The sequence below is a fragment of the Oncorhynchus nerka genome, linkage group LG28 (assembly GCF_034236695.1).
Source record: "Oncorhynchus nerka isolate Pitt River linkage group LG28, Oner_Uvic_2.0, whole genome shotgun sequence".
NCBI classification, from domain to species: Eukaryota; Metazoa; Chordata; class Actinopteri; order Salmoniformes; family Salmonidae; genus Oncorhynchus; species Oncorhynchus nerka.
Window position 1 is genome coordinate 48,276,986 of NC_088423.1, and position 23,056 is coordinate 48,300,041.

General features: G+C 43.7%; 1 protein-coding gene across 2 annotated transcripts in view; it reads right to left on the bottom strand.

The window, feature by feature from the left end:
• LOC115113339 (serine/threonine-protein kinase 32C-like) overlaps positions 1-23,056 on the bottom strand; it is a 91,979-nt gene that overhangs the window by 7,311 nt on the left and 61,612 nt on the right. For both annotated transcript variants that reach the window (XM_029640869.2, XM_029640870.2), the window contains 7 exons: positions 17,162-17,313; positions 10,005-10,178; positions 6,261-6,298; positions 2,043-2,132; positions 1,702-1,805; positions 1,316-1,432; positions 166-291 (listed from right to left, as the gene is read on the bottom strand). In XM_029640869.2, coding sequence (XP_029496729.1) covers positions 166-291; positions 1,316-1,432; positions 1,702-1,805; positions 2,043-2,132; positions 6,261-6,298; positions 10,005-10,178; positions 17,162-17,313 — 801 coding nt within the window. The remainder of the gene's footprint in view (positions 1-165; positions 292-1,315; positions 1,433-1,701; positions 1,806-2,042; positions 2,133-6,260; positions 6,299-10,004; positions 10,179-17,161; positions 17,314-23,056) is intronic.

Here is a 23,056-nt window from a genome sequence, read left to right on the forward strand (position 1 = left end):
GGTTGGGGGTGGGGGGGTTAACTACATATTAATGGCCATGATTTTGGAATGAGATGTTCGACATGCAGGTGTCCACATACTGTATTATGTGAGAATCCGTGTTTATGGTCCACAAAAGGTGAAACTTCTATGCTCCTCTGTGATAGGTTTATGGACCATACTTACATTAGGAACGAACCCAGCATCTATCTTCTTCTCGTAGACAGCGTCCCAGTTGATGTCAGAGAGGTAGGGAGCCGTCTGCATGTGAGACAGGCTGGAGAAACGATGCTCTGGGTTCACTGTCAGCAGCTGGAAGGCGTGCACACACACACACACACACACACACACACACACACACACACACACACACACCTAATTTAGACCCATTAAAGATTCAAAAGAATATCATCTCTACAGAGAGATACACATCATTCCTTCCTAAATTCCCCTCAGGGATTAATAAAGTTGTATTGAAGTGAAAAAAAACCTTATTACTGTAGACAAGACAAGTTGAATGCTAAAATCAGATCCAATAACCTAGGTGGTGTCACCATTAGGGGGCGCTCTTAAGTCAGCCACCGTCGTACAGTACAAGGATCAGGTCCCTTATGAATCCAAAATGAAGATGTTACCCTGATTAGCATAGATGGAATCAGAGAAGGATTGAGATCATTGTCAGGGGAGAAACGAAATACATGTGACTTGTATCAATAGTGTTGTATCTACAATGGAGGAAAACAGCTGTTTGACTTCTCCCTGGTACAGCTTAACATACACCTAGGATAAATAATTTTGGGGATGTGGTCTGTTGTCATGGCAACAGTCTCTCTCCCAACTCTCCCACTCCCGAAATTCCGACGGCGAGTCATTTCTCCCAGAGGGCTGGTTAAGTCTGTCTCGGTGGTAATAGACTAGCAGCCGAGCGGAAGAGACCGATGACATCGCTCTGGAGCCTCCACTCTGACTCTGAATGGACAGAGTAGCGACAAGTCCCTCACTCCTCCGTCTCCCTGCCACTCCATCAGTCTTTCCTCCCTGACCTTATCTCTCTCAATCTCTCCCATTCTTACCCTCGGGCCATTCTCCCTCCATCCACGTTCACCTCCACTACTGCAAGCCCCCCCCCCCCCCCCCCCACCCGCAATTATGATTAGCCTCCCACTGTCTTCTGACCACTGCCTCGACTCTCTACTCCATTGTACACTCTCCCCCGGCAACTCTCCACACAGAAGCCCATCTCTCCACTTCTGGTCCATCTTCCCTCCCCTCCACTCTCCTCTTCCCTCTCAACTTTCCTCTGCTGTCCACTTTTCCCCCTCCCCTTTCCACTCACCTTCCTCATGAGATGGACCAAGTCCTTGGGCCAGGCGGTGTTGTACTGCACACTAACGGTACTGAAGAGCTGCATTAAAGACTCCACTGAGTTACTGGCATGGATTTCATAGGGCCTCTGACAGAAGGAGAAAGAGAGAGAGGGTATGAGGGAGAGAAGATAGAGAGATTAAGGGGGCATGAGAGAGGCAGGGAAAGAGAAAGAGAGAGAAAAAGAGGGAGGGAGATAGGGGGGAGCATAGATAAACAGTGAGAGAGAGAGAGAGAGAGAGAGAGAGAGAGAGAGAGAGAGAGAGAGAGAGAAGAGGATGAGTATCAACCACACACAGTAAGCGTCAGTTGTCATAACTCAAGAACAGCCTCACTGCCCATAAGGCCTTTCCTTACCCAACCACGCAGCACCTCGAAGACCGTCACGCCTAGTGACCACCAGTCTACCTCAAAGGCATAACCCGTCCCCCCACTCACAAAGGACTGGAAGATCTCTGGTGCTGAAGGGGATACAACACAGACAGGGTCAGACAGCTAGGCTACACCCAGTCAAGACCATAGCTTACTGATGGGATATTTACACCGTATGCTAATGATAAGGTTTCCGGGTCCCAGATTGGTCTTGTCATAGTTGTGGCAATGACCATAGGAGTTGGCAAGATGCCACAAACAGATCTGGGACCAGGCCAGTGATAAGGGTTTCCAAGGGCTGAAGGAATAACAGGTGAGAGTCTTACCCATGTAGGGCTTGGTTCCAGCTAAGGCAGTGGCCCTCTCTCCATCCTTGATTATTGTAGCAATGTTGAAGTCTGTCAGGTGGGCATGGCCTGTGAAGATATCGTGCTTATGCTGCATTCATTACATCTCATTTTATTGGTTAGTGGGAAACGTGTCTACCATCTCTGAGCTCCGACTTCTCCCATATGCTGAACTCTCACATCACATATTAAAGGAAATTACCTTGCCAACAGCATTTTCGGCAGTTAAATGGAACAATAAAACATGATTTATAAAAACAATCTATTAATATGGTTTATGAACACTAGAATTTGTTATTAGTTATATTTTCCAAGTTTCCCACTCATGAATGCAGCATCAGAACCAATCTACTTATATTTAACACTACATACATAAAATTCAAAAATCATGTTTATTTCTCCAACAAAACTAGCCAAAATTAACTTCAAGCTACAGCATCTAACTCTGACTAACTAACTGTAACGAAAAATAAAACCCAAATAGCTTAATGAAATCATGATTCAGTGTGTCAACAAGACTTGTGTGCCGGAGTCTGGTCTAGTGGTAGTACTGCCAAATCCAGACCACATATAACCGCTAGCGACGGGGTTATGAATCCTGCCATGAACACTACTAATGCAAAAAATCTGTTGATGTGCCCTTGAGCAAGGCACTTAAACACTAATTTTCTCCAGGGGTGCCAAAATACTATGGCTGACCCTATAAAATAACACATTTCACTGCACCTATCCGGTGTACGTGACAATAAAACATATACAGTGCCTTGCAAAAGCATTCCTGGTACTTCTTCACATTGTGTTGTGTTACAAAGTGGTATTAAAATGTATTTAAATTGTCATTTTTTGTCAACAATCTACACAAAATAACTAAAATAGCTGTTGCATAAGTACTCAAACCCCTGGGTCAACACGTTAGAAACACATTTGGCAATGATTGCAGCAGTGAGTCTTCTTGGATAAGTCCATAAGAGTTTTGCACATCTGGATTGCGCAATATTTGCCGATTATTCTTTTCAAAATTCTTCAAGCTCTGTCACGATGTTGGGGATCATGACTAGATAGCGATTTTCAAGTCTTGCCATAGACTTTCAATCAGATTTAAGTCAAAATTCTAACTTGGCCACTCAGGAGCATTCACGGTCTTCTTGGTAAACAACTCCAGTGTAGATTTGGCCTTGTGATGTAGGTTATTCTTCCTGCTGAAAGGTGAATTGGTGCGGCTGGCTTCCGGGTTGGATGCACGCTGTGTTAAGAAGCAGTGCGGCTTGGTTGGGTTGCGTTTCGGAGGACGCATGGCTCTCGACCTTCGCCTCTCCCGAGTCCGTGTGGGAGTTGTAGCGATGAGACAAGACAGTAACTACTAACAATTGGATACCACGAAATTGGGGAGAAAAAGGGGGTAAAAAAACTAGCGTCTGCGTTGCCAAGTGCTAAAATAGAAGTCAGTTCTATTTGTGACGCTAAACGCAGTGCAAGTTCTGCCTCTCCCATCTCCTCATTAGTTTATAGAAGCAGATACCCACGTGCCATCTCCTCATTGGTTATACCCACATGGGTGATTGAAAGACGAACTGAGTACGTCGGTTGTCATGGTAATACTATGAACGTTTATATTCCAATCGCCATATAAAGTCCAAAGGATAAAAAGCCTGGAAGGAGGAGAGATGACAAGAAACGATTCGGTTGACCTTTTTATGTGTGGATTAATTGTTGGAGTAGAGGACCTTGTGCATTTCAGGTAAAATTACAACTCTACGTTTATATCCCAGGACATATTAGGTAGCAACAGCAAGTTAGCTAAATAGGACAAATTAGATAGCAACTGCAAGCTAGCTAGCTAAATTGCTATAAATGTTTAATGCTTTTCCACCTGTCCCCAAAATAATAGAATGCTTAGCTGTTTTAAAATCCCTGAGCGGTTTACTTCCTCTCCGGCAACTGAGTTAGGTAGGACACCTGTATCTTTGCAGTGACTGGATGTATTGATACACCATCCAAAGTGTAATTAATAACTTCACCATGCTCAAAGGGATATTCACTGTCTGCTTTGTCTTTATGTTTAACCATCTACCAATAGGTGCCCTTCTTTGCGAAGCATTGGAAAACCTCCCTGCTCTTTGTGGTTGAATCTGTGAAATTGCTCGACTCAGGGACCTTACAGATAATTTATATATGTATATATATTATATACAGTGGGGCAAAAAAGTATTTAGTCAGCCACCAATTGTGCAAGTTCTCCCACTTAAAAAGATGAGAGGCCTGTAAATTTCATCATAGGTACACTTCAACTATGACAGACAAAATGAGAAAAAAAATCCAGAAAATCACATTGTATGATTTTTAATGAATTTATTTGCAAATTATGGTGGAAAATAAGAATTTGGTCACCTACAAACAATCAATATTTCTGGCTCTCACAGAACTGTAACTTCTTCTTTAAGAGGCTCCTCTGTCCTCCACTCGTTACCTGTATTAATGGCACCTGTTTGAACTTGTTATCAGTATAAAAGACACCTGTCCACAACCTCAAACAGTCACACTCCAAACTCCACTATGGCCAAAACCAAAGAGCTGTCAAAGGACACCAGAAACAAAATTGTAGACCTGCACCAGGCTGGGAAGACTGAATCTGCAATAGGTAAGCAGCTTGGTTTGAAGAAATCAACTCTGGGAGCAATTATTAGGAAATGGAAGACATACAAGACCACTGATAATCTCCCTTGATCTGGGGCTCCATGCAAGATCTCACCCCGTGGGGTCAAAATGATCACAATAACGGTGAGCAAAAATCCCAGAACTACATGGGGGGACCTAGTGAATGACCTGCAGAGAGCTGGGACCAAAGTAACAAAGCCTACCATCAGTAACACACTACGCCGCCAGGGACTCAAATCCTGCAGTGCCATACGTGTCCCCCTGCTTAAGCCAGTACATGTCCAGGCCCGTCTGAAGTTTGCTAGAGAGCATTTGGATGATCCAGAAGAAGATTGGGAGAATGTCATATGGTCAGATGAAAACAAAATATAACTTTTTGGCAAAAACTCAACCCGTCGTGTTTGGAGGACAAAGAATGCTGAGTTGCATCCAAAGAACACCATACCTACTGTGAAGCATGGGGGTGGAAACATCATGCTTTGGGGCTGTTTTTCTGCAAAGGGACCAGGACGACTGATCCGTGTAAAGGAAAGAATGAATGGGGCCATGTATCGTGAGATTTTGAGTGAAAACCTCCTTCCATCAGCAAGGGCATTGAAGATGAAACGTGGCTGGGTCTTTCAGCATGACAATGATCCCAAACACACCGCCCGGGCAACAAAGGAGTGGCTTCTTAAGAAGCATTTCAAGGTCCTGAAGTGGCCTAGCCAGTCTCCAGATCTCAACCCCATAGAAAATCTTTGGAGGGAGTTGAAAGTCCGTGTTGCCCAGCAACAGCCCCAAAACATCACTGCTCTAGAGATCTGCATGGAGGAATGGGCCAAAATACCAGCAACAGTGTGTGAAAACCTTGTGAAGACTTACAGAAAACGTTTGACCTCTGTCATTGCCAACAAAGGGTATATAACAAAGTATTGAGATAAACTTTTGTTATTGACCAAATACTTATTTTCCACCATAATTTGCAAATACATTCATAAAAAAATCCTACAATGTGATTTTCTGGATTTTATTTTCTCATTTTGTCTGTCATAGTTGAAGTGTACCTATGATGAAAATTACAGACCTCTCTCATCTTTTTAAGTGGGAGAACTTGCACAATTGGTGGCTGACTAAATACTTTTTTGCCCCACTGTATGTATGTGTGGGGTACAGAGATGAGGTAGTCATTCAAAATCATGATGAACCCTATTTTTGCGCACAGAGTAAATGCAACTTGTTATGTGTCTTGCCATAACAAAAGGGTTGAATACTTATTGAATCAAGACATTTCAGCTTTTCATTTTTAGTCAGTTTGTAAAAATGTCTAAAAACACAATTCCACATTGACATATTGGGCATTGTGTGTAGGTCACTAAATGCAAAATATCAATTTAAATGTAAATTCAAAAAGTGGAAAAAAGTCAAGAGGTGTGAATACTTTCTGAACGCACTGTAGTATGTTTACATGAAGGCAAAACATGTACACAGGTCTGTCTGTGACATGTCGCGAACATGTAATGAGTACGGGATAAAGTCATCTCTAAGAAGAGGCAGGCTCACCTTGCTCATCCAACAAGATGTTGTCTGGTTTGATATCCCTGTGAGAGAAAGAGGGAGAGAAACCACAGATAAATCAGTGTGTCTAAGAACATGGAACTATTTATAGTCAATATAAAACGTGTGTCACGGAACGTGCGTTTCTAAGTGCGCACGTGCATGTGCTTGCACGTGTGTGGAACAGAATGGGTAGCTGTATGTGTTACATGTGTATCGGCATGTTGGAGGCTTGTAGGTGTGTGTGTGTGTGTGTGTGTGTGTGTGTATGTGTGTGTGTCTTGGCATATTTTATTCTATGCTTACATCATGTGGCTGTGTGTTACATATGTAAATGTATTCCGATGTATCGATCCCTACAACACTACATTGGACATGGATAGACGGGAACATGGCGATTTCCAATCCAATCCCTTGGAGACACTTGCAGCTTTTCTCCACACATGCTTATTACATGAGGCACCCGTGCAGAGGAGTCCCAACACAAACAACAACACCTTGGTGTTTACCCACCAGCGCAGCCCACAGCCAATTAGCAAAGCCCACACCACTTTCTAAATTATGCAGCCTGTCACGCAAGTGTGACTAATACATTTAGTCCACATAGAGAGTCTCATACACTACACTAACATGATATCAGGATGTATCAAGACCACTTCAGGATATATCAAGGTCTTTTTTTAACTGGTGCATTCCTCAAGAGGTTTAATGGGGCTCCCGAGTGGCGCAGCGGTTTAAGGCACTGCATCTTAGTGCAAGTGGCGTCACTACAGTCCCTGGTTCGAATCTTTTTTATTTATTTATTTTACCTTTATTTAACTAGGCAAGTCAGTTAAGAACAAATTCTTATTTTCAATGACGGCCTAGGAACAGTGGGTTAACTGCCTGTTCAGGGGCAGAACGACAGATTTGTACCTTGTCAGCTCGGGGATTTGAACTTGCAAGCTTTCGGTTACTAGTCCAACGCTCTAACCACTAGGCTACCCTGCACATCCGGCCATGATTGGGAGTCCCATAGGGCGGCGCACAATTGGCCCAGCGTCGTCCGGGTTTGGCCGGGGTAGGCAGTCATTGTTAATAAGAATTTGTTCTTAACTGACTTGCCTAGTTAAATAAAGGTTAAATAAAAAATGAAGAAAAATGGAACTGTAATCACAAGCCCAAGCCATTTAGCCCACAGAGTCTTTGTCTCATACATGCCACTACTATAACATGCATGTGCACTAAGGCTATGCTATAGCAAGAGGTAAGTCTCTATTGCTAACTGATGTATTTCTCAAGAGATTTCAATGGAAATGTATAGGAAGAACTCCAATATGAAAGCCCCGATATCGCAAAACCAGCTCATTCTGGTTTTGCGATAAGGAAGTAACATTCCTGTTAGCGCCGAGGCTATACTATACCAAAAAGTACATCTCCCTTGCTAACTGATGTATTTCTCAAGAGTTTTAATGGAAATGTATTCTATTCCTGCCCTATAGCCATGCGAGAAAATCCAGTATGAAAGCTCTGCCACCCTGCCATACCGCCACCGTGGATATTTTGATATGTAAAACCAGACAGAGCATTGCTCATTGAACACAATTTTCTATTTTACGTGACTAGCAAAGCAGTCAAACGTGTTTACCAAGCATGGAAACTCCAGCAGCAAACGACTGACAAGCGTGAGGTGGAATTCCACCTCAAAGCCCTCCACTTTAGAAGTGGCGAAGTGAACATTTTTTCTCCACTGTTTTAGTTTGTCTCCGGTGCAGAAGAAGAAGAAAAGAGGGGGAATGTTCTGGCGTTCTTTGGGGACTTCTTCGCTTGGACTAATTTTTCATTCCTCGGGCATCATGGCAGCAGCAGACTGTTGCTAGGAGACACTTCTTCCCCCAGTTGGTGCAACAAAATAATAGTATTTTCCTTTCACAAACCCACAGCGTGAAACCAAATTGTAGAGCAGGAGATGGCCACAGATACCTAGGGATTGGACTTGGCCTCCTCCAGCAGACGCAATTGTGTCAAGTCAGAACAGTTGATGCCAGGATGAGATAAAAACAGAGAGACTTGGTAAAACTCACTGAATCTTTTTTTTAACTGACTTCATTGGTATTTAGATAACAAAGAAGGCTAGGGCGATATACCGTGTATATATATATCGCTTACCGATGGCATGATATTCTTTGAAGCGGTATGGCAATCTGGATAGCGCCAACCCTATCGTGAAGCACATTTATCAATTTCACGAGGTGAAAGTGTTTTTAATTAACTGCCGAGTTTCAAGAAAAGGACAAGTGTGTGATGATCTAGTTGGATCGACATCATTTTGTGTATGTGTGCGCTCCACGGCACAAACGCACACGCGCACTCACCTTCTCACCAGTATGCAAGCACCCACACAGTTCTTTGCACTTTCGAGGAGCGATTTGCTGAAAACGAGCTTTGGAATAAAAGGTTAAAACATTTTGAGGCCATCAGTGAGTGGAGTTCGTGGTCTACAGGGACCTAAACACTTCTCATTTACAGCACTGACACTTTCTTTTTTTACTGCACTCTGCAATTTCAACAAACACTCACGACTGCAAGTCATCCCACGCTGAAGAAGATTGATGGTTACAGCAACATAGATACCAGAGCTTTGTTTAGATGTGCAAAGAAGCAAAAATGAAAGGAGAATGCCCAGGTGATTATCGAGACAATTCTGTTCCGCAAACAACAGACTGTTGGACACACACACCCTATAGGCTACCAAACCCATTTAAGTTTCAAAGTCAGATGGAGAGAACTCAGCGCCTTAAAAAGCATACAAAAGAACTAAACCACTGTCCAGTGATATACTAGTCAATTAAAAGCTGTGGCTTTTCCTCCAATGAGCCCACATACTGAAAGGCTACATCATCAGACCAAAAGTGGCGGCTCTCAAGTACTGCAGTGAGGTGAGCATGTAGCCGGTGTCAGAGCTGGGACAGTGAATAGAGTGATGCAGGACTACGCGCTCTGCCCGGGGACACTCAAGACAGATGAGAAAAGGATGATGATGAATCATTACAACCCCTAAAGCAGGCCATTCATCTCCCACTGGACATGCAGGTGATGGGATGTCGGGTCTCTGGAGAGAGAGAGAGAGAGAGAGAGAGAGAGAGGGCCAGGAGTCCCAGGAGTGGCACCCAGGGTAGGCGTAGTCAGGGAGGGAAGACAAACAGCTAAAAGCAGGCGGTGGCCAGCTGTGTGTTAGCAATCACCTGCTGGGTGTTTTGGAGAAACGGTGTCATTATTCTATATGTAGCCCAGTGTAGTAGATGTTGTGTCTATGGATGTTGCCCATACCTGTGGATGATGTGCCTATATGTAGCCCAGTGCAGTAGATGTGTCTATGGATGTTGCCCATACCTGTGGATGATGTGCCTATATGTAGCCCAGTGCAGTAGATGTGTCTATGGATGTTGCCCATACCTGTGGATGATGTGCCTATATGTAGCCCAGTGCAGTAGATGTGTCTATGGTTGTTGCCCATACCTGTGGATGATGTGCCTATATGTAGCCCAGTGCAGTAGATGTGTCTATGGATGTTGCCCATACCTGTGGATGATGTGCCTATATGTAGCCCAGTGCAGTAGATGTGTCTATGGTTGTTGCCCATACCTGTGGATGATGTGCCTATATGTAGCCCAGTGCAGTAGATGTGTCTATGGATGTTGCCCATACCTGTGGATGATGTGCCTATATGTAGCCCAGTGCAGTAGATGTGTCTATGGTTGTTGCCCATACCTGTGGATGATGTGCTGGCTCTGCAGGTAGTCCAGTGCCAGGGTCATCTCACACATGTATAGTTTGACAGCGTCCTCGTTGAAATGGACGTTCTGTTGGAGGTGGTAGCGCAGGTCCCCTCCCAGCAGCAGATCCACCACCATGAACATGTCCTCCTCGTCCTGGAACGAGTACCTGGGACACAAGGCGGAGGTCAAAGGGCTCAGTCAACATCCTGTTGGGGCCAGGATACAGACAAACAAGGACACACACACACACACACACGGGAACAAGACACACATGCCTCCTGCTGAACCCTGCGTCTACCAACCGCAAAAACACACAAACGTAGAATAGCTCACACAAGACACTCACTATGTATGTGTGGAACTGAGTTTGCATGTGCGTAGATTAGGGCTCTCCAACTATGTCCCTGGAGAGCTAGCGTCCTGTAGGTTTTCATTCCAACCCTAATCTAACGCATCTGATTCTAATAATTAGCCGGTTGATAAACTGAAATCAGGTTAGTTACAAGTGGGGTTGGATCGAAAACCTACAGGAGAGTAGCTCTCCAGGAACAGGGTTAGAGAGCCCTGGCCTGTAGCCTATTATGTGTTAATGTATGCAGGAGTTGGTGTGAGTGCGTACTCGCATGTAAGCTCAAAACAAAGCACAGTGGGAGCGATAACTTTGAGAGTGATCGTTATCTTAAATGAGCTGACATTTGTTGGAGCGTGTGAATGCAGGAGAGTGATTGCCAAATTAAGGCAAGAACAGAGACAGCCTTTGATTGATGTCTCTTAATTGAAAACGGCTGATGGGCGGCTAAAGATCGTTGTCAATCAGGCTTACTAATCAAGCACATCACATTAAAACGCGTCCAGAAAATAATCTGGGTGGGATTTGGGACACTCTACTACACCCCCTCCCCACAGGTGTCGACTAAAAACACCAAGCCCTAGCGGCACACTAGAAACCCAAACCACACAGTACATAAACACAAAATGTCAGAAATCCACAATCATCTCACAGTAGTCACAACAGAGGGAGCGAGAGAGCAAGACAGAGAGATAGAGATAGAGAGAGATAGAGAGAGCGAGAGAGAGATAGAGAGAGCGAGAAGGCTTTCCGGAGGCACTCAAGCCGAGAGATAGAGGGAGATTTCTTTATTTTTCCCATTAAAGCCTGGTAGATTATTGCAGCATTATTATATATGTTTCACCTTGGCAGATTTCCTCATCCTACCTCTATATCACCAGGCTTAACCCCTCACACTCAGGGCGCATTTTGATTGGCCCTCTCCATGCGCAATTTCCTTCTCTCTTTATCAGAGAAAATGGAGCACCATGTTTCAGAGAAAGTGAAAAATCAACCTATCCTCAACAGGACATCGGTTTTGCAACGCCGAACGCTGTTCACAACAATGTCAAGCCCAACGTCAAAAGGAACACACAGATCAACTGATAAAATGGTCCGAGTTTGAAAAAGACTACTGCCTCAATGAATATTCCCCATAAAATAAAATATGATTGACAGGGGTTTCCCATTTCTGTCAGAGGGATTGGTTGAAAAGAAGTTCTGAGAAGGAGGGATTGTGAGGGATCCATGCTAAACACAATATTGAACTTATGTGATCAGCATTGTATAAGGTTATTATTGTAAGTCAGTGAAATCATCTAGTCTAGGGCAGTGCTTCCCAAACTCGGTCCTGGGGATTTTGCCCTAGCGCTACACAGCTGATTCAAATGATCAACTCATCATTCATCTTTGATTATTTGAATTATCTGTGTAGAGCTAGGGCAAAAACAAAAACGTGCTCCTGTTGGGATCCCCAGGACCAAGTTCAGGAAACACTGACCTAGGGGTAAAATGTTGAGGTCAAAAACAGCATGACAAAATAATTTCCACCAAAGCACCCATCTTCCTTCAGATCAAGAGAAAACGGATGCAGGATCTATCCGTAGACATCCTGGTGACGTGTCCCGATAGCTTGGTCTGATGACTGGAGATCTTCTAACAAACCTAACCTAACCTCCACTCCAAACACACACACACGCAGCATCAACAGATGGCCAGGCTGAGATGGAGTTTGCTGTCCACAAGTCCCTTAGTTATTGTCACCTTCTTATCACCTCCTTGTCATGCCCTGAACCTGAGCAGCATGGTGAAGAGAATGCCCTCTGTGGCGTCCAGTGTGATAGCAGTGGTATTAGTGCCCGTTTCCTGAGCCCCCGTGGCTGAGATTAGAACGGTTTTCACATCCCCTTCAGGTAAACTGTCAGACGTGGAGCTGACATCTGAGCCGTATTTAAGCTTGGATAGTGACAGCCTTGTCACATACAGATTTAACACCAAGGACAGGGAGCGACAGAAAGTGAGAGAGAAGAAGAGAGCGAGAGAGAGAGAGAGAGAACATTCCGGATGAATGCTTTAGCAAATACAGCATGTGTCTCACTACGTTTGGGGAATTCAAAATCAAAGCACACAAGCACCCTGTAAAAATGTCTGTAAAAATCGTTCAAGGAGAGGCCAAGGCAGCAGCTCAAACAAATGGATGATATGAAAGCAAGTTGGTGAAAGAGAATTGTAATGTGTGTGACCAGACAAACGGAGTTCTCCAAACACCTCCTTTTATCTCCTCTCTCATTGACAATATTACAGAAGTTAAAGTTCTGAAAAGAAGACTATAAAGAGAAAGCTATAAGAGGAAACAGCTTGAGAATGGACTTGTCATGGGTCAAATATGACCAAGACAGTTGATTGGGGACCTGGCTAAGACCTGAGCCTTGGGAGAATTCTGGCAGGGCCAAGGAGAAGAGGGGCCATGTGGAACAAACACAGGCCTGGACTGACTGGGACAGCAGAGTACAGAGGAAGGTTACCATGCTGGAAAGAGTCTGAGAAACAGGCTGAAATAATCAGGCCATGATGACAAATGAGCCGAGGGAAGCGTAGGGAGAAGGAGAGAGAGAGAGAAAGAGAGAGAGCGTTAGATGAGAGAGAGCGAGGGAGGAGAGAGACACGGAGGGGAGAGAGGGTGAAAGAGAGATGGGGGTGAGATGGGTTAGAGAGAGAGCGAGAGAAAGGAAGAGAGAAAAAAAAATAAGAGACGCGGGGCTCTGAATGTGGTCTGCTTCATGACTGTGGCCTAGATAGTCTTGCGATAGAGACAGCGTGGCTCAGGCTGGTCAAGGGGCTGGATCACAAGACACATCCGGTTCCTCTGAGGATCCCACTTAACAATGCAATGAATGAGTGAGCGCTGCCTCTCGCTCTGCGGTCCCTAGCCTAGTCCCCCTCCTCTGGTCCCCTCAGCACACCCCTCTCCCCACCTCCACTGGCCTTATTTCACAAGGTGCACTTTGGACCTCCTACAGGACCGTAAAACGGTATGGTGGCTCTGGAAAGTTACAATTGCAGAGAGAACAGAACATCACTTTAATGGCGAGGTTGCTTTGGAAAGTTACAGAGTCCTGTGACTGTGACTAACTCCTGTGGCGCTCTGTATCTAATGAAGACTGCTGTATAAATGCGTTTGTAACAGCAGAAGAAGAAATCGAATAGGACTTAGCCCCCTGATGAAATATCCCTCAGTTATTTTTATGGCTGTCAACAGAACCTGAGCTTCCACCCAGGGCTTGTTATGCCTATTGTGTTTGGGGTAAAGCCCTAATTTGTCTCACCGCCTCCCAGAGCATTGTTCTCTTCAGCCAAGGAATCAATATTCTTAATAGACATGGAGGAGGACAGGGTGTGCATCCATTCTCACCACAGTGACTTTTCTCTCTCGCTCAGTCGCTCACTCTCTCTGATGGACAGGACGGATGGACAGCGGAGGAAGAACGCAGCTCGGCGGATCCCACTGATGACTCACCCTCTGCGATGCCTTAAAAACCCTCTTTTAAAAAAGGGTCTCCAAAGCCTTGTAGCTCACAGACGACCAAATATCTCACAGTGCTCAGCTCTGACACATTAACTCCCTCTCGCATCACTTTCTTCTCCACTTGGTTCAAGCTTTCACTGCCTCCGTCCACATCTCAGGGGAATCTGGCCAACGGTGTTTGAGAGTAGATTTGTTTCAGTGTAATGCTTAAGGCAAAAACCTTGTCCTGGTAATGATTTACATTGGAAAGTGCACAGGATCAATTTCACTGCATACACTTAATGCATGTAATACTGTACGTCCGGGGGTAGGGAAAAATGACCTCGGCAATTTAGAAATACAAATTGATCGGGGGATGAGACGTAGAGCGCCCCTACACCTGTCGTGATGGCTTGGGTGATTTGGGTGGATTTCTTGAATGCTGCAGATGATAGTCACATTTTTTTTTCTCTCAAGGTGGCTAAACCATTTGAATACATGTATATCCCACTCCTACACATTATATGGCATCTATCTGCAGCAAGTGAATGGTCACGGCAATTAGCGCATGCCGCAAACTTGACAGTCCTCCAGGCTTTTAAAGCAGTCTTGTTCTAGTGATGTGGATTCGGTGCCCAGGTTCCCTCTAATGAATTCTCTCTGAAGCAATGGATGGAGCTTTTTCAAAAGAAAAGCAAACAGAATTCAGGACATCATAATGAAAGCAAACCTAGGCTTCAAAATGGTGTGTGTGTGTGAGATAGAGAGAAGGAAGCAAATCCAATGCGTCGTAGATGGTGAAACTCTGTTTTGACAAACCAAACAATGCCCAAATCCCTTCTTAACACCTTTTACCCCCACCTCTCTACCCCCCCCCCTCTCCCATTCGTTGTGATTTCAAGAATCGTTACTTTACGAGATGGCTGTTTCTCCCAAGCTTCCGCTCTCCCCCTCTCTTTCTGTGTCTTGTGTCTAGGAACCAACTCCTCCTAAACTTAATCAAAGTTGGCGTTCTGATGAGTGGCAGCCTTTGATGTTTACTTTGGGGAATATAGGCACTGCAGTTCCCAGAAACACTGGTTGGCCCATCTTTAGTCCATCAATAATGGAACACCTCATTGGGCAAACTCCTACAGCCAGAACACATAACACAGTGCATGCCCATGGACACTGCCAATGTTCTGCAAGTCAGCAAAGACTTTGTGCAGCAGCATACCCACGAACAGTACTAATTAAAGACCCTTACACTGTAAAGAGGGTAGTAAAAGTATCACCAAATATTGTGATGACATCCATATTAGGAACTCATCACCTGCTTGATTGAAAGTAAGAACAAGTTCATGAAGGAGACAGTTCCCTGTCTAAGCAGGAAAATAAACAGTGAATTCCTTTGTCTCCGTGCTGAGCTCTCTTTCTCTGGTTTGAGGAGAAAAGTCAGAACCTTTACTCATTCAATTTTTTCACTGAGTAATCATGATAGGCTCAGCAGGACATCAGATGTCAACTTCAACAGCAAGGCCGAATCTACCAACAAAAGGAGTCTGGTCAGTGAGAGCCTTCATCTGCAGGAGCAATACACAATGAGGCTAGTGTGATTGATACACTCTGTACAAAGTTATTTTTAGAAACTCTGCCGTTCGTTCTCTGGTGGCTTGGCAGGGGACCAGGCTGGCCAGTATTACGGTTCCGACAGCTGCTCAGGTTTGGGGTCCGTGGGTTTCAAAAAGCAAATCAACTTTGGAAAAAACATACTATCGTTTTTTTCCCCTCGAGTCGACAGACGGGAACAGCTGTGCTGCCTGACAGGCAGGCCGTCTCCATGTGGGTTTTGCCAGCTTTCTACCTTTGTTTGGCTAAATCTGAACAGTTTGATGGCGACGGTTGCGGGTGTGCCTTCCTATCAACCCCCCGCCCCATGCATTGATGGTCTTTGTAATGCAGATTTGATAGCCTGTGTTTTAGGAGAGGAGTTCAAAACAATGGATCAATTATCCAAACAAAATATTCACCGGCAAAAGGGATACATAATAACTCAAACTTTCTATTAAAAAAAAGCGTATACTGGCTGAGGGGGATGGAACCAATTCCACGCCACTCTGGCATGCCTTGTTGTTGTTGTTTTGTTCCAGCGTAATTTGAGATGGGCTGACCACTTACCCAGTTTCCCTCTGAAGTTGACTTGAATCGCAGGAAGCTGAGGTGCGATCTAAGGAGCACTATAATTCCTGCCTACTCATAACGCTGCTGTGTCTTTGTCGCTAATGGGGCTTTTGATGTGCCATAGATGCACAGATACAGAGCTGAGCAGAGCCAATCAGAGAAAAGCTGGGAAACTAGAACAAGGATAGGGCTGTACACTCCTTGAGGGAATTATATATATATATATATTTTTTTTAAACACACACAGACCCTACTACTACTACCACCACCTCATTAAAAAGCCCTCTGTTTATTTTCGTTTGGAAGCTTCTCTCTGAGAGAAAAAACAACAACAACATTCCAGTGTTAAAACTTTAATCATCCGCCAACTTTGGGTAAAAACTAACATGCATATAAGACTTAGAGTAATAAAGCTGCAGTGTGTGCGGGTGTACTTTTGTCTTGGTGCTCGGTGATAAAAGGGTCTGTATGAAATGACTGATGCTCCCTGTATCAATTACTCAGAGGATATTACCACCGTGTGCAATATCATTCTACCAATTAAACAGGAGCAAAGTGCTTTGGTGTAATATGCTGTAAACACTGTGCTAGCTTCCCAATTACATTTAGAATATGTGCTGCAGAGACACGGAGACAGTTGAATAATGAAGCTGGCCCCCTACATCACCCAGATATACTCCTGAGGGGAAAGTATTGGGTCAACTTACTTTACATTACAGCAATTAAGAAATGTGTGGTGCAATGGGCGCATGGATCTGAATGAAAATAATCTGGTCAAATCTCATGTTCCCTGTATTAGTGCACTACTTTTGACCAGAGCCGCATCACCACTTTCAGGGTCCGTTTAAAACTGGCACAGTCGGCAGGCATCGACTTATCAAAAGGCTGTGGTCGAAAGTAGTGCACTATAAATATGGTGTCATTTGAGACACAGACCACAGCTGTTGTTTCCCTTCAATTAAATGTTCTCATCTCATTGTCCAATTGAGGGTTAAAACATGCATCCACCCCCAACAGAGAACACGCACACACACACACACGCACACGCGCACGCGCACACACACACGCACACACACACGCACACACACAGGGTACCAGCCGAGGCATGCAGAATGTACAAACAGTAGCGAAAGTGAAAAAAACACAGGATAGTCACCAGAGGTTTACTAAAAAAACATGTTCTATTTCCTGTAGAATCTCTAGCTCTCTAAAGACGTTTCGGACCTCGTCTCTCTCTATGCACTGCTGTTTGTTCATGTACTTCATGGCGTACATCTTCTCTGTGTCCCTCTTCTGCACGATGCACACCTGCAGGGGAGACAAGGACAGAAGAACAGAGAGTGAGCTACCAACTAACTTAGGACTGGAACCAGACTCACATAAAGCAAGTAAGCACAGACACACACAGACACGCAGACACACACAGACACGCACAGACACGCACAGACACGCACAGACACACACAGACACACACAGACACGCACACATTAGTATGCAATGATATCCAGTACACCATGGCATGAGACAATGCCTTTTCATAATGGCTGATGTTACTGCCCTCCATTACAGTATTTCCAGTGTGGCATGGAAAACAAGCCACAAACAGTCTCCGATCCTCATCATGTTGTGCTCATTAAAACTAGACGTTCCGTGGACAAAGTGGAGAAAAGTAAACGTGAAATGTCAAGAGCAGGACAGGGGGTATGGGAGGAAAGCCTCATTACTGTAACATCCAGTCATTAGCATTTTTTGATTTCTTTTGTTTAACCTTTATTTAACTAGGCAAGTCAGTTAAAGAACAAATTATTATTTACAATGACGGCCTACCAAAAGGCCTCCTGCGGGGGACGGGGGCCTGGGATTAAAAAATAAATAAATAAATAAAACACAAATATAGGACAAAACAAATATCACAACGAGACAACCCAACACTACATAAAGAGAGACCTAAGACAACAACATAGCAAGGCAGCAACACATGACAACACAGCATGGTAGCAACACAACATGGTAGAAGCACAAAACATGGTACAAACATTACTGGGCAGTCAACAGCACAAAGGTCAAGAAGGTAGAGACGACGACAATACATCACACAAAGCAGCCACAACTGTAAGTAAGTGTCCATGATTGAGTCTTTGAATGAAGATATTGAGATGAAACTGTCCAGTTTGAGTGTTTGTTGCAGCTCGTTCCAGTTGCTAGATGCAGCGAACTGAAAAGATGAGCGACCCAAGGATGTGTGTGCTTTGGGGACCTTCAACAGAATGTGACTGGAAGAACGGGTGTTGTATGTGGAGGATGAGGGCTGCAGTAGGTATCTCAGATGGGGGGAGTGAGGCCTAAGAGGGTTTTATAAATAAGCATCAACCAGTGGGTCTTGCGACGGGTATACAGAGATGACCAGTTTACAGAGGAGTATAGAGTGCAGTGATGTGTCCTATAAGGAGCATTGGTGGCAAATCTGATGGTCCAATGGTAAAGAACATCTAGCCACTCAAGAGCACCCTTACCTGCCGGTCTATAAATGATGGATCCGTAATCTAGCATGGGTAGGATGGTCATATGAATCAGGGTTAGTTTGGCAGCTGGGGTGAAAGAGGAGCCATTACAATAGAGGAAACCAAATCTAGATTTAACTTTAGCCTGCAGCTTTGATATGTGCTGAGAGAAGGACAGTGCACCATCTAGCCATACTCCCAAGTACTTTTATGACACTCTTACCCTCAGAGGTAGTAATAACACATATGGGAAGAGGGGCATTCTTCTTACCAAACCACATGACCTTTGTTTTGGAGGTGTTCAGAACAAGGTTAAGGGTAGAGAAAGCTTGTTAGACACTAAGAAATTAAATAAATAAGCATTTAACACAAAATCCGGGAAGGGGCCAGCTGAGTATAAGACTGTATCATCTGCATACAGATGGATGAGAGAGCTTCCTACTGCCTGAGCTATGTTGTTGATGCAAATTGAGAAGAGTATGGGGCCTAGAATTGAGCCTTGGGGTACTCCCTTGGTGACAGGCAGTGGCTGAGACAGCGGATTTTCTGACTTTATACACTGCACTCTGAGGTTGTTAGCAAACCAGGCCAAAGAGCCCTCAGAGACACCAATACTCCTTAGCCGGCCCACAAGAATGGAATGGTCTACCTATAACAGTTAGGATCAGCTTGATCTCCCCCTTTAAATAAAGGACAAACTGTGGCTGCCTTCCAAGCAATGGGAACCTCCCCAGAAAGGAGAGACAGGTTAAAAAAGGTTGGAGATGATATGGGCAGCAACCTTAAAGAAGAAAGGGTCTAAACCATCTAACCCATATGTTTTGTGGGGGTCAAGTCTAAGGAGCTCTTTTAGCACCTCGGACTCAGTGACTGCCTGCAGGGAGAAACTTTTAGCGGGGCAGGGGAAAAAAGAGGGAGAAGCATCGGGGATAGTTGCATTAGAAGGGGTGGGAGATGAGGAAATGTTGGACGGGCAAGGAGGCATGGCCGAGTCAAATAGGGATCTTGACTTAATGACGTGGTGATTAAAGAGCTCAGCCATGTGCTTATTGTCAGTAGCAACCACATCATCAACATTAAATCATGCAGCGCCTCATGTCAAGATGGCAGATTTGAGAGAAACAACAAATGTCGGTACAGGTAAGGGTTTTATATCGGCTGAAAGCTTAAATTCTTGTTAACATAACTACACTGTCCAATTTACAGTAGCTATTACTGCAAACAAATACCATGCAATTGTTTGAGGAGAGCTCCCAACAACAAAACACTTTTTTTTCACCGTGATAGGTTTGATAAATTCACCTCTGAAGGTGAAATGTGTACTTCCATTCTGAAATCTTGCTCTGATTTATCATCCAAAGGGTCCCAGAGAAAACATGTTTTGTTAGATAGTGTTGTTTTGTTAGATAAAATCATTTTTCATATCCTAAAAATATATAGCATGCATGATCGATTTTGTATTTCCACTCGTTCAATTTGCAAAGAAAGGAATCTGTAAAAATCTAATCTTTAACTTCTTCGATATAGGGGGCGCTCTTTTAATTTTTGGATAAAAAAACTTTCCCGTTTTAAACAAGATATTTTGTCACGAAAAGATGCTCGACTATGCATATAATTGACAGCTTTGGAAAGAAAACACTCTGACGTTTCCAAAACTGCAAAGATATTATCTGTGAGTGCCACAGAACTGATGCTACAGGCGAAACCAAGATTAAATTTAAAACAGGAAATGCCCCAGATTTTGAAGGCGCTGTGTTCCAGTGTCTCCTTATATGGCCGTGAATGCGCCAGGAATGAGCCTACACTTTGTCGTTTCCCCAAGGTGTCTGCAGCATTGTGACGTATTTGTAGGCATATCATTGGAAGATTGACCATAAGAGACTACATTTACCAGGTGCCCACTTGGTGTCCTCCGTCAAAATTATTGCGTAATCTCCAGCTGCGTGTATTTTTCCATTTGCTTCAGAGGAGAAACCCAACTGCCACAAATGATTTATCATCGAATAGATATGTGAAAAACACCTTGAGGATTGATTCTAAACAACGTTTGCCATGTTTCTTTCGATATTATGGAGTTAATTTGGAAAAAAGTTTGGCGTTGTAATGACTGAATTTTCGGGGGGTTTTCTTAGCCAAACGTGATGAACAAAACGGAGCGATTTCTCCTACACAAATAATCTTTTTGGAAAAACTGAACATTTGCTATCTAACTGAGAGTCTCCTCATTGAAAACATCCGAAGTTCTTCAAAGGTAAATTATTTTATTTGAATGCTTTTCTTGTTTTTGTGAAAATGTTGCCTGCTGAATGCTAGGCTTAATGCTATGCTAGCTATCAATACTCTTACACAAATGCTTGTGTAGCTATGGTTGAAAAGCATTTTTTGAAAATCTGAGATGACAGTGTTGTTAACAAAAGGCTAAGCTTGTGAGTGAATATATTTCTTTCATTTCATTTGTGATTTTCATGAATAGTTGCGTTATGGTAATGAGCTTGAGGCTATAATTACGCTCCAGGATACGGGATTGCTCGACGCAAGAAGTTAACTTTGTTTCAACGAGTCAAATCACAATCGAATGTATTCCTCAGAGATCCTAGAACGTAAAAAGACTTCACTATATCATTAGGGGTGTAGTATATCCTATAGGACACCATATTTAGTCAGAGAGCGACACCTTCATGGCACTCCGATAACGCGGGTGGTCTTCACTTGAACGACTGTATCTTTATCAAATAAGCACCAATCGGGGTCAAACAAAGCTAGGTAGAAAGCCATTGTGCTGGGCTATACTGGAGTGTCTGTCGCAAAATGTAGGTGCTAACCTTTTGCAACAGTATGCTTTTTCCTTTTGGACAAAAATTATAAGAATATTCAGAGTTATGAAAACTGGTTGTTTTGCAAATGTTGAACTTATAATATGGCTACTAATACTGGGAAAGCTAAATCAAAGTCCAAGTATACAGATTTGACGATATTCTTGAAGAAAAATTTAATATGAATGCAACCGTCTCCGTCACGATTTGCCTACATGTACCTGGGTGACTTCACATTAAATGTCGTGTAGTTCGCTCACACTTCAAGTTATCTGTCTGGTACTTTGCACATACACTGCTGCCATCTTGTGGACAACATTGGAATTACATTGGTATAACCAGAGTGATGGCTAGAACTGGGACCTTTCTCTTGTATTTCAAAGATGGTGGTAAAAAAAAAAAAACTTTTTTTCTTTGTATTTTCTTCTACCAGATCTATTGTGTTATATTCTCCTACATTCAATTCACATTTCCACAAACTTCAAAGTGTTTCCTTTCAAATGGTACCAAGAATATGCTTATCCTTGCTTCAGGGCCTGAGCATAGGCAGTTAGATGTGTTATGTTAGGGGGATATCCCTAAGAAGTTAATGAAGTGGTGATTAAAGAGCTCAACCATGTGCTTCTTGTCAGTAACGACCACATCATCAACATTAAGGGACATGGACAGCTGTGAGGAGGAGGGATTATTCTCCAGGTCTTTAACCGTTTTCCAGAACTTCTTGGAGTTAGACCCACAGAGAGAGAACTGCTCCTTAAAGTAACTAACCTTGGCCGTCCGAATAGCCTGAGTGCACTTATTACTCATTTGTTTGAACGATAGCCAGTCAGCTTGCGTGTGCCGAGCCTTACGCCAAATGCAATTCTTGAGGTGGAGTAACTCTGCAAGATCACGGTTGAACCAGGGGCTGAACCTGTTTTTAAGTCTCATTTTCTTTTTGGGGGCGTGTTTGTTAACAATACCACTGAAAATATTTTTAAAAAGAAGGTCCAAGCGTCTTCGACAGAGGGGGGATCAAGCTGATTCTACACCATTTTACAGAGGCCAGTTCATGAAGGAAGGGTTGCTCATTAAAGTGTTTTTAGCAAGCGTCTGTAAAACAGTTATCACTAAGGTCAATACAGAACACATCAGACACCAGGAAGCTATGACCTCAGCTACTGTTACGCAAACGGTCTGCTGCAGAAAATAAACAATGGTTCGGGAAGAAAACTCACTTCTATAAATAAGTACGTATCTCCAATGAAGAACATAGAAAATCAACTGTACCCAGTAAAAGATTGAAGTAATCAATTGTGATATTAACACACTGTTTACACCTATCCCACTCCCATGTTGAGTGATAAAACAATTCATGCAAGTTTGGAACATGTTCACATAGCTTTTTATGTGATTTTTTTTGTGTGCCTCAAACCCCATTGAACAGTTGGAATGACAAAGTACCAGGATGATACAGCCCACCCCAACTGTCACGTCTCAGGTAGTACCAAGTTACTGCGGTGTTATGTGGCTGAGCATGCACCCACACACAGCTCAGTAAAACCTAACATTCACGTGCTGCTCCAGCTACCTAACTGAATTGTCCACAACAGCCCAGGTGTCCTCGTTACAACAGATGGTTGGTTTACAGCATTAGAGGATGGAATGACAGGAGGAAATCTATTACTCTCCAAAACGCAATCTAATTGCCTGCCTCCCTCCCTCTCCCTCTAGCTGGAGCACAAATAAGAACTGCTC